At 39.5% G+C, this 15876-nt stretch overlaps 1 protein-coding gene across 2 annotated transcripts in view; it reads left to right on the forward strand.

Annotated features, from left to right (window-relative positions):
• The first annotated feature begins 2141 nt into the window (after positions 1-2141).
• eIF3i (eukaryotic translation initiation factor 3 subunit i) overlaps positions 2142-15876 on the forward strand; it is an 18565-nt gene continuing 4830 nt past the window's right edge. The window contains exons 1-4 of one of the 2 annotated variants that reach the window (XM_045751441.2): positions 2142-2292; positions 3839-4065; positions 8483-8655; positions 15844-15876. The exon at positions 15844-15876 is cut by the window's right edge and continues 107 nt beyond it. In XM_045751441.2, coding sequence (XP_045607397.1) covers positions 2290-2292; positions 3839-4065; positions 8483-8655; positions 15844-15876 — 436 coding nt within the window. In that variant the 5' untranslated portion in view covers positions 2142-2289. Of the gene's footprint in view, positions 2293-2707; positions 2829-3838; positions 4066-8482; positions 8656-15843 lie in introns of those variants that run through there. The other variant, XM_045751442.2, reaches the window with a different exon arrangement.

Below are 15876 nucleotides of genomic sequence, written 5' to 3' on the forward strand. Positions count from 1 at the left end.
TTGACTACTTCCTGTAATCCTGCTAATACTCCTTGGAGTTCAGCCTGCGTTGAAGAGACATTGTCAGTTAAGCGGCGTCCAATAACAGTATCTACAGTGCCGATGTCAGTGTACTCCCTGATCAAGACTCCACATCCTGCCTTCCCATCCCTAGTTACTGACCCATCACAATATACATGTAGTGTTTTCTGTTGGCAGTTTTCTAATTATACAATCATATGTTGCCCTCAGCTCTCCTATTTCATACATACTTTTTTTCTTTTGCAAGGGAGTAATTACTACATCTACATTACAATCCTCCCATGGTGGTGTGAATTTTCTCTTGGGCACAACAATACACTCTGTAATAACATCATACTTTATAACATTAGAACATAAGTTATTCATGTATACTCTCTTCATCATACACTGTTCACTACTTCCCACCTTTTGAACCAAGAGGATTAATTCATTAGCTTCCCCACCTCTCATTAATCTAATGGCAGAGGCTACATTTATCTCTACAATTCTATCCCCAATACTTTGCAGATTCAACTCCATCCTCATTATCTCAATCATAGCATTTCTTGGGCATCCTAAGATAATTCTCATGGCTTCATTTTGTACCTTCTCCAACTTGCCCATCCTACCTTTACCAAAACAAGATATGACAGGTGGAGCATAATCAATAAGAGATCTTACAGTTGTGACGATAATCTCTTTCAAGAGAGATTGAGCCTGCTCTTCCCTACAAAGTACGTAAATATACAAGATAATATAGAAGATACGTCCAGCAAGTATCGCCAAACGTTTTGCCCAGAGAGCAAAACGTATCCAGCACACCGGCACACCTGCTTCAGCCACCGTAACCAGCAAACTGCTCGTCCTTTGCCTGCCTGTCGCTGATTGGCTGGTGTCCCGTCGCACCTGCCCTCCGCCACAAGTTGATGTCTGGGCTGCAGTGCGCTAATATCGTCAGAATATCTCAGTGCTCCAAGCAGTTGACATCTCTCGCTGGTAGACTAAGCCTTGGCTTTCGTGTACTAAGGGAGGTGGCAGCTCGAAGCCAATATTCCAGCATTCATATTTTATTTTGCTATCACTGTAACTCACTTGTCTTAATGTAACTTTTCATTTGCCAGTGATTATTCATATTATTTTGTTTGTTGACTTGTCTTTCATATTTTATGTGCTTAACTTTATTCATGTCTTGTTTTTCTAAAGTAATTAAAATTTCATTGTTAATTTACTTGTGTTTTGTGTGTCTTCCCATTACCTTACCACAGACGAAAGCTCCAGCTTTTCTCTTTTTTTCTATAATGTGACGAGGCCCTGCCCCTAGCTTTTGAAACAGCCGAACACCAACGCTTTACCGTCACACAGTACTCAAGTATAATATTCGTAGCACAGGGACTTCCACTCCCTTTCCACAGCATGCCAAGGCCTTCAGAGGTTGTAATCTCTTCCGACATTGACCCAACAGTCTGTTCATCTCGGCTTCCAAACTCTCATGGGTATATCCAACATATATGCCTAAATATTTATATATATTAACTCTCTCTATATTTTTACCGTTTATTTTCAATATAATGGGCCTCCGATTTCTACATTCAAACTTAGTTTTGTTTTCATTAACCACCAGTCCCATATGGTGACACAGGTTTCCGAAATTATCCAACACTGTTTGAACCTTTAAAATATCCTTGTATACTTTACAATACAGTGTTTGTATTACACTATACTTTTGACATAACATGAGACCCCCCTAGTTCCTCCATCAGCATATAAGTGAAAACCTTTATAGCCATTTAACCTCAGAATGCTCCCATCCCTATCCCCAGTTTCCTGGAGTGCTACTATGTCAATATCCTCTCTAAGAGTATAATTGTGTACATCAACCGCTCTAGTTTTTAATCCATTAACGTTCCAAGATAATATTCTCAATTTACTTTCATCCATGATTAATAATAAAACTACCAGAATTCCAGCTTGATTGAATAGACCACTTACCGCAGGAGGCCAGGTCAGAGACCGACCCCCTGGGGACGTTGATCCTAGGAACTTCCCAAAGAAAAAGTAACCACAAGGCAAGATAATCCTCCCCAGGGGCTATAATTTGATTTGATAATTTCGATTTGACTAAACAAAAAATTGGGCTACTCTACTTGCAAATTCGCTACTTTTTGAGCGTCAGCTCGCTACTTTTAGCAATTTGGATCTGGCAACCCTGGTGTAGAGGCGAGCGTGGCGGCCAGTCTTGTGTTGTGGAGCTCCCTCTAGGGTCACCTGCCCTCTCCCTCCCTCGCCACCATGGTCAGTACCCTCTGTGTGCTCCTCTACTACCCCTTCCTGCTACCTTGTCTCTCACAGTGTTGTGGGTGTTGCAGGAGTATAGTGTTGCATCACATGTGGTGGACTAGTGTGGTTTTGTGGGTGTTGCACCACATGTGTTGGACTAGTATAGTGTTGTGGGTGTTGCACCACATGTGTTGGACTAGTATAGTGTTGTGGGTGTTGCACCACATGTGTTGGACTAGTATAGTGTTGTGGGTGTTGCACCACATGTGTTGGACTAGTATAGTGATGTGGGTGTTGCACCACATGTGTTGGACTAGTATAGTGTTGTGGGTGTTGCACCACATGTGTTGGACTAGTATAGTGTTGTGGGTGTTGCACCACATGTGTTGGACTAGTATAGTGTTGTGGGTGTTGCACCACATGTGTTGGACTAGTATAGTGTTGTGGGTGTTGCACCACATGTGTTGGACTAGTATAGTGTTGTGGGTGTTGCACCACATGTGTTGGACTAGTGTGGTGTTGCAGGAGGGTCAAGTGTTGTGTGCAACATGGTGAGTGGTGGCTGGGCTTGAGGGCCAGGGCAACTCCCACATATTCCACACTGTGTGTGTGTATTCACCTAGTTGTGTTTGCGGGGGTTGAGCTTTGCTCTTTCGGCCCGCCTCTCGACTGCATTCAACTTTGGACAGTGGGTTTCTAGTCCTAAGGGTCCTGGATCGATCCCTGGCGGAGACAGAAACAGTTAGGCAGAGTTTTTCACCCTGATGCCTCTGTTACCTAGCAGTAAATAGGTACCTGGGAGTTAGACAGCTGCTATGGGCTGTCAGGGACAGCAAGGGGGGGGGGGGTGAAAATTAGGATTAAGGACTTGCCCGAAATGCTATGCCTACTAGTGACTATAAGAATATAACGACTTTTTATTTTTTATTTATTTCTACAAGAGTTCTTACATTCTTGTACAGCCACTAGCATACAGCATTTTGGGCAGGTTCTTAATCCTATGTTCCCCAGAATATGACCCGCCAAATCGTTTTAACAACCGGGTACCCATTTTACTGTTGGGGTAAACAGAGGGTACAGTTAAAGATTGGCGCCCAGTCAATCCTCCTCGGCCAGGATACGAACTGGTAAAAGCGCTTGCGGAATGCAAGGCATGTTACCACGGGGACTGCTTGAATTCTTAAGATAGTGTTTTATTAGAAAAAGTGTTTTAAGAAGCACATTTTCTCAATTTTCTACAGTTGTCGCAAAAAATATAATTAATTTATTATTTGTAAAACTATTGATTTTATATTTTGGAAATTTATTACATACGTATGTTTAAACTTTCTAATGGGTTGGAGTAATAATTTTGTGTGATCCTTTTGGTTAAAGTTCAAAATGTCTGTAAATTTTCTTGGGTTAAACGTGTCAAATCCAGCTATCCAGTCTGGGACAACATTGTCACATTTCCTCTCCCCCTCCTATTTAGGTGGGGGAGTGAGTCATTAACCTCAACATTAACTAATAATTATTTTCATTAATATTGACAATGTTTTAATACTTATTATTTACATTACAGAAGCCTATTATGCTTCAAGGTCATGAGCGTTCCATAACGCAAATCAAGTTTAACCGTGAAGGCGACTTGCTGTTCTCGGCATCAAAAGACCCCAAGCCAAATGTGTGGTATTCCATCAATGGAGAACGGTTGGGGACCTATGATGGCCATTCTGGTGCAGTCTGGTCCATTGACGTCAAGTGGGACAGTACTCTGTTTGTAACGGGCTCGGCAGATCAAACCATGAGGTAAGTGTTAATTCACTCGCAATACATTAACTTTTTTCAAAGTACATTGCTGATGTGTAGAAAACCAAAAAAAAAATCAATGAAAGTCATGCTAAACAGTGTGCTGGATAGATTTAGTTGGCATTGTGTCACAAAGCTTTTTACAGTACCCATTTTTGTTCTTATTTTATTACTATTTAGTTCAAGAAAAGTTTTTCAAATTTGAAATAACGATGTTGGTTGTCACATGCAGTTTCAGCCTGGACCATGAGGTATGATACCTTAATTTCATATGTCGGCCAGATAGTAATACAACTGCTTGTTTGTCAGCCCAATAATTATATAACCCCTTTTTAACAACCTCTCTATCAATGGTGGCCAAAGGTCATGCAACTAGCCATACAACAAATATTTAGCCTCTGTAACGCTCTGAGAGTTGATTTTTTTTTTTTTTTTTTTTTTTTAATTAGGCAATATTTTAATGTTCCTTAACCACTTAACTGTGCCAACCGAGTAGTCTCGGTTGGTGGGAAACTGCGCCAACCGAGAAAACTTTATTTTTTCGTACCCATTCTAAATTTGTGCAAAGTTGGGTGTGTACGAAATGGACTCTTAGGACCTCGAGTGAGTCTCGGCCATCTTGGAAAAAAATCCCAGAATGCCCTAGGGCTGCTGGCTGGGTTAATACTGAGTGAGCAACCATGGGTGGCACACGCGCCTCTGGCTCCTAAACACTTGTCCGACGTGGAGTTGAAAGATCACGCTGTCGGTGAAATTCAAACCTTATTGTTTGAAGAACATAAGGGTCATAATATTGGTGAAGCTAGGCGCAATAAAGACCTAACACAAAGATCGGATGAAAGTGATACAGCATCTATGAGGACGATACAGCTAGCGTATTCAGTTGTAGCTCTGAGCGCCACCCTTGCCCACCTATGCTATCTCCAATTTATTTAGATGATACATATATGAATCGTTTTCTGCGTTCAGTGATGCATCTGATATAAGTAGCATAGATGAACAGTGTTAGCGGCTTCCATGGTGGTGTTTTCCATAGGTATATATTAAAGAATAGCTGAATTTCTTTTTGACTGGCACACTCTGAGGCTGGCTGAATCTCTTCCTGTGTGGGACCTTACAAAGAGATCTTTTTACGACTACTTACAAATTGATCTTTTCCTGTAACCTTATCAAGACTACCTTACGTTTTACAAGCTTGGCTACATACCACCTTCAGGTAATAATGCCAAGGGTGTACATGAGTGCGTTATTTACAAGCACACAGAACGAAGAAACAGGAAGCGAAAATCTATCTGTACCCGGTGCAACGAGAGCGAAGTCGCGCTGTGTACCATAGAATACTTCGTTGATTATTACTCACTTCTAAAGTACAGTACTGAGTGTGTAATACAGTGTGTTACTGTGTAAATAGTGTGTGAAACTGTACATATTGTAATTTTAGTGAATTTTTAACAAGTAATATTGCAACAATAAACATTTATTGTGGAGACATTACTGACACATGTATCACAGTTCCATGGAACATTATGAATGTTCTACTGTATACATATTGTAAAGGACACAAATATGCATCATATACGATAAAAAAAAAAACGCATTGGAAATACATAGAACAAATAATTGAAAATATATTTGTAGCAACACCTGGTGCTTGAATGGCCTGCGCGACTGTGTCTGGGCGTGTCATACACGGGCGACCAGCCCCTGTTGACGTCACAGCGCACCTTGTCCCCGTCCCCACAGCCAAAGTGGAATTTGATATTTATTTTTATATAGACATGTTCAGGGAAGGGGAATTTATCATTTTACGAAGAAAAGAGAATTTTTTGGGAACACTATATCATGCGCACATGGTCTATTTCACAATAAACTTGGCGGAGCACGGTGGTTAATGTTTTCATCACTGTTTTGAAATGAAAATGGTCGAGTTTGGAAACATTTTGACATTAACTTTACCTGAACATTTATAAAAACAAAAATATGCCCTTGACAGTTTCACTAAAGTTTTTGCCGAAACCAGGTGCGCAGTGTGGTGGTTGAAACAAATATATTTATCTTTAAAAGGTTTGCAGCTCGATGCCGCATATTCTGCCATAAAACCAAAATACGGAATATGCCCAATGACACAAACTGGGTAATTTTTTTTTTTTTTTTATAAATTTGTAAAAATTCCATTTATTGTCCGTATATTTAAGTATATATAAGTCCCATAGTAATAATATTAAAGTGTGTATTGTGATATATTTATGTAATAAAATGTGTGAACCATCGCTGTATTCAAAATTATGGTGTGCATATTAGTGATTCAATTATGATGTTCATAAAATGATAAACAAATAGTTTTGCTGTTATATATAACCTGTGTATATAGTGTAATAAGTATCTGCATGTTTAGCTCACCATGACGAACCAGAGTTGGTATAGAGTCAAAAAGCAACGAAGAGTGGCCACATTCACCAGCCAGCCAGCCACTCGCCACCACTCCCTCACTCGCCAACATACTCCTCCCACCATACTTTTTTGCTTTTATTCACTATACACAGATGTTATATATAAGTATCTACATGTTTTGTTCACCATAACTGTACTTCTAAACTTGTATGGTGAGTTCAGGCAATAAGTGACGTAGCTACACACACAGCTGGTCTGGTTCAAGGCCAGAAGTACTAATATTTCTCCTCCAATATTGTTTGTGATGTTATTACACTATATACACACACATTATATATAAGTATCTACATGTTTTATTCACCATACCTATACAATAAGCTGGTATGGTGCCCAAAGACCATAGTGGCCACCAGTAAACAACATAACATGTCATGCAGATGATGCACCTCCCTCACCCAAATGGCAACTACCAACATACTCTTATTGCTGTTGTTACACTATACACATGTTATATATAAATATCTACATTTGTGTTCACCATAGCGAACCACTAAGCTGGTATGGAAAGTCCAGTCAATAAAAGGTGGCCCCACACAGAAGACACCATCTCCCTTCCTCCCTCAGCATTACTCCTCTCGCCATGGAGCACAGCGCTAAATATCACCACAATCCTGCTATTATCGGAATCCTGGTCAGGATTTTATCACAATCAGAGGTCTTCTGTAATACTATCATCGCTAAATAATAGCACGTACATATATATTTTGACATTTTTAGGCGATGCTGTGGTCACAAGCTGAAGAGCGGTGCTGTGAGCTCATGCTGCGTGTGCCAGCCTTCGTGACTCACACAGTACTGAGGCTCTCACACCCAGGAATGTTGCCCATGATTTTTTTTTCTAGGTGGCGTCTGTTAAATATCGGTTGTGACTGGACTACAGCTGCCCCTATCCCTCGCGAGGCACTTAAAATCGTGCGCTATAGCCTCAATCGTCTATATATGTATTGCGCGGTTTCAGTAAACTTACTCCCATCGTTTGTGTGTGTATTGTACGGTCTAAGGGTTAGAGGATAATTTAAACAGGGAGATTGAAGAATTAGAACTGTAGCTGAAGATATCAGCTTTTATGGCCTAGAAGATTGAAATAGAATTAGAATACCAGAGATAAAGAAAAATCTAATATTTCTTCACATGTGTGAAATCAAATTGAAAATCCTTCATCAGTATTGGACCTATGGATAAAATGAAGGTTCATACACAGGATGACAAAGTAATTAGTGAAATCCTAAAAAAGTAGTAGAGGACATGTTTAGCACCCCGAATAGGCAGCATGAAAGTTGAAGATCCTGACAGCTTCTTTATGCTTGATATCCAAATCCCTGAAAATATAACTGATATCAACACTAATCAGCAGTACACAGAGAAATCACATTGTGACATATCAATAAGAAAAAGTCTTTTTTTAACCACCAGATTTTAAGAGAAATTGATATTCCCATGCACTCAGCCCCGAGTCCAGTCTCCTGGAATTCAATACAGTACTGTACTGTGTTTATAAATACGGTCCCCCTTAGCTATCCCCTATTCCCCAATGCCCTACCTATACTGCATTCCTTGAAGCACTCCTGTATTTGATTAATACAACCTAATATCGTTCTCGTTTATTCGGCAAAATTCCCGTTTTCCAGATTTCTGTCCGGATATGGTAAAGTTTGGCAGAATTATCTGGACTTGATCTAGACTCTATGCCAGCCTGCATTTTCTGGCCAAATCCCTTGGTCTCTGGATCTCTGGATATGGCAAAGTTTTGCCAGAAAATTATCTAGATGCGATTTTGGTTGGATAACCCAAATATCTGGTTAAACGGGCTTTGGATAACCAGGGTGATACAGTACTTTGTCTTGCAGGCAGAGCTGGAATCGGAGATGAGGAAAACCCTTTGATTACCATACCATGATTTAATAATAATATCTAGTTCAACTTTGACTTTTTATTAAAGCAAATAATTAAATGATTTTCTTTACAGACTCTGGGATATCGAAACTGGTTCTGGCATGGCAAACTTAGAAATGAAGACCTCTGTTCGTGGTGTCAGTTTTTCATACTCTGGCACCATGATTGCATACACTACTGACAAAATGATGGGCCATAATTCAGAACTCAATATTATTGATGTTCGGGAACCAAATGATGTTGATGGTAAGTTGTCTTCTGTTATGAAGTCTTGCATATAGGACTTAAATATACTATACACACATACCTCAAAATCTGGGTCATAGTGTTTTGGACTGGATCCTGCACGTACAATATTTACATCAAAAACAGGGTTTCTGATATTTTTTAAAGTAGTTTAACCCTTAACATGCTAGGGGTATAATATCCTTTGTTCCCCACAGGCGCATGTAATTTTGAAAAAAAAAAATATTTTTTTTCTTCCTAACCTGTTAATTTGTGTTCACTGATCACGGGAAAAATAATAAAAAAATCGTAAGTGGCATATATTGCCTGCTATAGGGCGGGAAAGTCTGGCAAAAAACAGGTGCTGACTGAGCGTGCGTCCCAGGCGGTCTGTTGATCGCCAGCTGTCAGGCCGGAGTTGCCACAAAGAGATAATTACCTAATTATTTCAATGTCTCTGATTGATTTTTCATAGTTTTTTGCTGTAATATTATTCAATAGTGTGTAGTTTGATATATTTATATAATAAAATGAGTGAATCATCGCTGTACTAAAAAATATGATGTGCATATTGTTGATTCAATTATGTTCATCAAACAGTGAACAAATACTTTGTTGGTTATTACACTATATACACAGGTTATATACAAGTATCTGCATGTTTTATTCACCACAACGAACCACTAAGTAGCTATTATGAGTCAAAAAGTAACGAGGAGTGACCACCGTGTACCAGCCAGCCACTCACGCCCTCCCTCTAAGTCATCTGACTCGCCCACATTCTCCTCCCACAATACTGTTTTTGCTTTTATTCACTATATACAGACATTATATATAAGTATCTACATTTGTGTTCACCATAGCGAACCACTAAGCTGGTATTGCGAGTGCAGTCAATAAAAGGTGGCCACACAGTCAGAAGACATCGCCACCACCCTCCCTCCCACAGCATTACTTCTCCCTCCATGGTGAACAGCGCTAAATATCACCACAATCCTGCTATTATCAGAACCCTGGTCAGTTTTATCACAGTCAGGGGTCTTCTGTAATATCATCGCTACATAATAGCATGAACAAGTATATTATGGCATTTTTAGGTGATGCTGTGGCCACAAGCTGAACAGCAGTGCTGTTAGCTCATGCTGCGTGCGTCAGGCTTGGTTGCTCACTCAATACTGAGGCCCCTAACACCCAGGAGTTTGGCCCACGATTTTTTTTAAAATGGCGTCTGTTTACAAGAGCCCTGATGGTGTGGTGAACCCTGTGTATCCGCGGGCCGTTTAAATCTTGCGTAGTACTCCAACACGTCATATGACGTGATGCGCACTTTAAGGGTTAAACATGATTGAGGCCATAGGCAATTTAAATTCTTACGCAACCCTTAAACTGCACAACACATCAACAGCTATGGTGAGTAATTGTCGCGGAATTGTGCACCACAGGTATCCGATATGTTGGAGTACTGCACAAAATTTAAAAGTCCCGCAGCTACACAGGGTTCACATCGGCTTCCTCTGGGCTCTTGTAAACAGTCGCCATTTATAAAAAAAAATCTTGGGCAACGTTCCTGGGTGTGAGAGCCCCAGTACTGGGTGACCAACCAAGGCTGGTGCATGCAGTATGAGCTAACAGCACTGCTGATCAGCTTGTGACCACAGCATGCCCTAAAAAATGTAAAAATGTGTATGTAACTAGTATTATTTAGTGATATTACAAAGACCCCTGACTGATAAAAATAACCAGAATTCTGATAATAGCAGGATTGTTGTGATAATTAGTGCTGTGCATAGTGTGGTGGGAACAGTAATGCTGAGGGAGGGAGGGCAGTATCTTGTGTGGCCACCTGTTATTGTCTAGAATCACCATATCAGCTTAGTCGTTCGTTATGGTGAACACAATTGTAGATACTTATATATAACATGAGTATATAGTGTAATAATAGCACAAACAGTATGGTGGAAGGAGGAATCTTAGTGAAGGAGGCAGGTAGCATCAGCTGCCTGCAACCTCTGTTGCAGCCGGAAAGAATAAACGTGAGACCACGTGGAAGCAGTGCCACGAGGCAGTGTACACAAGTGTAGGCGAAATATGAAATATAGTGAACATTGATACATGGAACAATGAAGTGGAATGGGTAACACAACACACATAAGTTGGAAGTGTAGGAGAATAGTGCATAGAATATTAGAAATATAGAATAGTGGCAAGAGACACGCTAGCTGTGTTTATACAAGCCAAGAGGCCTCCCCAGGGCTCGTCTCTCAGTGATACTATATGGACAATATATAGTATAATATGGAAATGTTGATCTAGGAATTAGTAATACTGTAGTGAGTAAATACCACTGCAAGCCAGAAATTAGGCAGAGAATTCCTTGTAATAATACAAACATAATAAATCAGTGTTATAAATCGAGTAACTGGAAACTGGTGGGCATCCATCCTGGGACATAAAGGGTTGACGGTACATCACACCCCGACCATTTCTCTACCCTACGCTAAGTATCTGCCATAAAGTTTGAACAAAGCAACATGTAATATTACAAATATACGGTATACATAAAATATTATAAATATATACATGTAATAGTGTAAATAGTAAAATTACTAAAATCAACAAATGATCCATACAGTGAAGCACAAGTACATCACATCAGACAATGGGGGTGTGTGGCAGGTGTTCGGACGTATTTGGAAGACGTACTGTAGGCGTTAAGTGTTGCATCCGTGACACAAGATTTCACCTGAAATGCGCAGAATTATCTCCAGCAGGCACAAATAGTCAAAGAATTTACTGGGTTTGCAAAAATGACAGGTTAATGTGGGAAAACCTAACTAAACTGATGAAAAACATTCCCGAGTCAGAGATTATCATTCATAGAAAAGCTACCAGGGATATATGTGGACTGGGGAAAAAGCAACACTGGATAACGACCAAAACTCAGGAACAGGTAGTGTAGGGAACCACAGCAGTAGTGTGGAGGAAGAGGGTAGTGTGGTACAATACATCAGCAATATTACAGAGCCAGGTAATGTAAACAATGAGAGCAACAGTGAGACAGTGCATAAATGAAGGACTTGGGACGAAAGACGAAGATGGCTTCAATAAAGAGGTGGCCAAGACAGGCACAGGTATAAATACCCTGAAAAAGTGAAAACTGAAAATATTTGCAAATTCTATGCACAAGGAATATACAAATGTGGGAAAGTAGAAGTAAAATGCACTTTTCTGCATCCTCGAAAATGCAGGAACGTGTTGGCGAGGGGTACATGCCGCTTTGAAATGCATGAAAGTGCAGATACTTCCATCCTAAATTATGTACATTTTCAATTAGGAACAAAAAATGTTACAATCTTCAGTGTCCGGAATTCCATGTGAAAGGTACACAGCATTATAGACGGGAAGATCAATATGACATTACTGGGGAATTTTTTTTGCGGAAGGCAGAATCAGAGTAGAACATGTAAGAGAGGAGAACAGTCAGATGGAACCACTGCAAGATTACAGAGGGAAAGGGAGATACCCACAAGATCAGAGATTATCATTCATAGAAAAGCTACCAGGGATATATGTGGACTGGGGAAAAAACAACACTGGATAAGATACCCACAAGATTGGAGGCAGGTAGCATCAGCTGCCTTCAAGTCCCATGATATGAGTGATAAATTATCAAAAATTACACAGGTACTACACCACACAACACCCATACTACCAAAACTGGACGAAACACTACCAAAACAACACACCCTGGACCAGGGTGGAGAGGAGGGGAGAACTACCAAAGCCCACAAAAAGTGACACGCAATATAGGAAATCATTCATATTTGCAAACATACAAGGTCTAAAACCAAATTCAAGAAATAAAAGTTAAGTTCATAAATGGTCTCATAATAGAATCGAACTCAATATTTGGTGCCTTTACAGAAACTCTCACAAAAGACCACATGGATAGGGAAATCTGGATCCCAAATTATAATCTATATAGATGTGACAGTAATTAGGTCAAGTGGAGGAGTAGGTCTGTATATTAATTTAAAGGGGAGCGCACAGAGCTCCTGAAATCGTCCAGTGAAGTGATAGAGGTACTTGGAATCAAGGTAGAAAAATCTACTTAATATTTTAATATACAAACAACCAGATGAAACAGTGGAGGAATTTGCTGAACAGATCCACAAAATAGAGAATATCCTTGATAACCTAGCAAACCCAGTACCAGATATTATCTTCCTTGGAGACTTCAATCTACCTAGTTTAAAATGGAGAATAGTAAACATTATAGCAGGAAATCAACCTGAAAATAACCAACCACAGACTACTACTGAGATTCTGTGACAAATTCTCGCTCGGTCAGCAGATTACAGAACCAACTAGGAACGAAAACACGCTGAACCTGATATTCATGAACAATGATGAGCTAATCGGAGACATTACTGTCTCAGACACTACGTACTCGGACCACAAGCTCATTGAAGTGCAAACTAACATTAAAAACGTTAGTAGGCCCAAGAGAAACAACAAGCGAGAAGGATTATTCAATAAATTCAATTTTAATAATAAAAGGATAGACTGGGAGAAAATAAACAGGGAACTTACAAACATTCAATGGGAAAATGTTCTAAGGAATAAAAATCCTACACAAGGAATAGAAAAACTGACTTCTGAAGCATATGAAGTCTGTCTGAAACATGTTCCTTTGAGGAAAGCCTGAAAGAGGTCCAATGTAGAAAGAGAATGCAGACGACATTACAAAAGAAGGAAGAAATTAACGGAAATGCTTAAGCAGACACGACTTTCCATACAAAGAAGGAATAATTTAAACAGGGAGATTGAAGAAATCGAACAGAGGCTGAAGCATTCATATGAGACTGAAGAAAGGCAACTAGAACAGAAAGCAGTTCAAGAAATAAAGAAAAACCCAAAATATTTCTTCACATATGCTAAATCAAAAGAAAAAACCACTGCCAGTATTGGACCTATTCATACTAGTGATTGTTGGTACATGGAGGATGACAAAGAAATTAGCAAAATCTTAAAAAAAGCAGTATGAGGACATGTTTAGCACCCCGATGCACAGCATGAAAGTGGAAGATCCGGACAACTTCTCTATGCGTGATATCCAAACCCCTGTAAGTATAACTGATATCAACACGAGCATGGCAGATTTTGAAAGAGAAATTGACAATATGCCCATGCACTCGGCCCCCCGGGTCCAGACTCATGTAATTCAGTATTTATAAAGAAATGCAAAGTGCCAGTAGCACAGGCACTTGGTATAGTGTGGAGGAAGAGCTTGGACATGGGGGAGATACCAGATGCGCTGAAAGCAGCAGACATAGCCCCTCTGCACAAGGGAGGGAACAAAGCATTGGCAAAGAATTGTAGACCAGTTGCACTAATGTCCCACATAATAAAAGTATTTGAGAGAGTGATCAGGAGTCGGGTCACTAGATTCATGGAAACCAATGACCTCCACAATCCAGGCCAACATGGATTCAGAGCGGAAAGATCATCCCTGGAAACACAAACCGAAACTGTCTCTATTTTCCGCTTGTTACAACTTGTAATAAAGTTGTTACATCTTGGCTTAACGTGTTTATGACGTATTAGAACGTTGTTACAACTTGCTATATTGGTTGTTATAACTGGTTAGGAGGTGCTAAAACTTGTTCGAACGTTGTACCAACGTCGTAGTTTCGGTGTGTGTTTGGCGGGATGCCTCTCACAGCTACTTGACCATTATGATAAAATCACTGAGGCATTAGAAAAAAAACAGAATGCAGATGTTGTATACACACTTCGCAAAGGCATTCGACAAATGTAACCATGGAGTGATAGCACAGAAAATTAGATCAATTGGTATAACTGGTAAAGTGGGACTCAATTTCCTGTCGAACAGAACACAAAGGGCAACAGTCAATCAAATAAAATAGAATCTGAGCGCAGTTAAAAGCTCTGTACCTCGAGGTACAGTCCTTGCACCACTGCTGTTCCATATTCTCATAGCAGATATAGACAAAAATAAGTCACAGCTTCGTGTCATCATTTGGAGATGATACAAAAATCAGCATGAAAATTACCTCTGCAGAAGACATTGAAAAACTACAGATATTAACATAGTTTTTGACTGGGCAGCAGATTTTTTTTTTTTTTTTTTTTTTGTTCACCGGACGCTCGAAAGTGTTAGGAGGATTTTTTTCTTCTTGCACTTGGGTGTATCGCAGGCTATAATCACAAGAGCAGCCCAGTGGTTAAATGGTGCCCTATTGTTTGATGGAGAACTAGTCCATATAGAGATTTCTCCCACATTGCCAGTATTTTTCATAGTCCAGACCCTTTAAACTTATTTTCAGAGATATGATTGTGATGCCAAATAAATAATAAAGTTTCATGGCCATTTTCAGAATAACATTTCAGGCATTTCTCATCCAAAACTCATCCACTGAATCACAAAAATATGTACAAATACAAGAAATTAAAAAGAATGGATATGCAGGTACTGTAATTACTTTGCCTAATCCAGAATCAATATTTTTTTTTTTTTAATTTGATATTTGTGGTGAGGATCCCATGACCAAATTTCGTCAGTTGTTAGAGGAATCCTTATTAGGTCTGCATTTGGGAAATGTCACTACTTAATTATGATGATCGATGTGTTGAGATGTTAATATAGTACAGGGAAGAATGGTAGGAATGGAAAGGGCATAATATGAAATGCATTAGGCTAATGTCAGCACAAGTGCAAAAGTATTGAGCCCTGAAAGTTATATTAGGAGGGGATTTGCTGTTTATTGGTAAGGATTTTGCATTTTTAATATCTGTTAAACATCAAACATGGTCCTCACTAAAATTGTTTATGCCACTTGAATGTTTGGAGGCAAAATAATTGATTGAAGAATAATTGATTGAAGAATAATTTAGTATTTTTGATTCCAGGGGTGAAACATGGGTTTGCACTGATAAAATTGTGAGGGTTTGGAAGTAGAGTTAAATGCAGCAGAGTACTTTTATTGATAATGTAAATGATAAATAGCAGAGTATGGTGAGGAAAAGGTTTGCCTGGATGAGCACATTATGTTGAGGAAGAGCCAAGATGCCTGTCTGAGGACTCTGCCTGTGACATCTTGTGGGACATTGAGAAATAAATGTCACATTTTGAATAAAAATGAAATGTTTTTATTTTAATACAAATAAACATGTTTATTCCATTAGCTACCCCAATCATGAAGACACAAGTGACTCCTA

The sequence above is a fragment of the Procambarus clarkii genome, chromosome 23 (genome assembly GCF_040958095.1).
Source record: "Procambarus clarkii isolate CNS0578487 chromosome 23, FALCON_Pclarkii_2.0, whole genome shotgun sequence".
Lineage (NCBI taxonomy): Eukaryota > Metazoa > Arthropoda > Malacostraca > Decapoda > Cambaridae > Procambarus > Procambarus clarkii.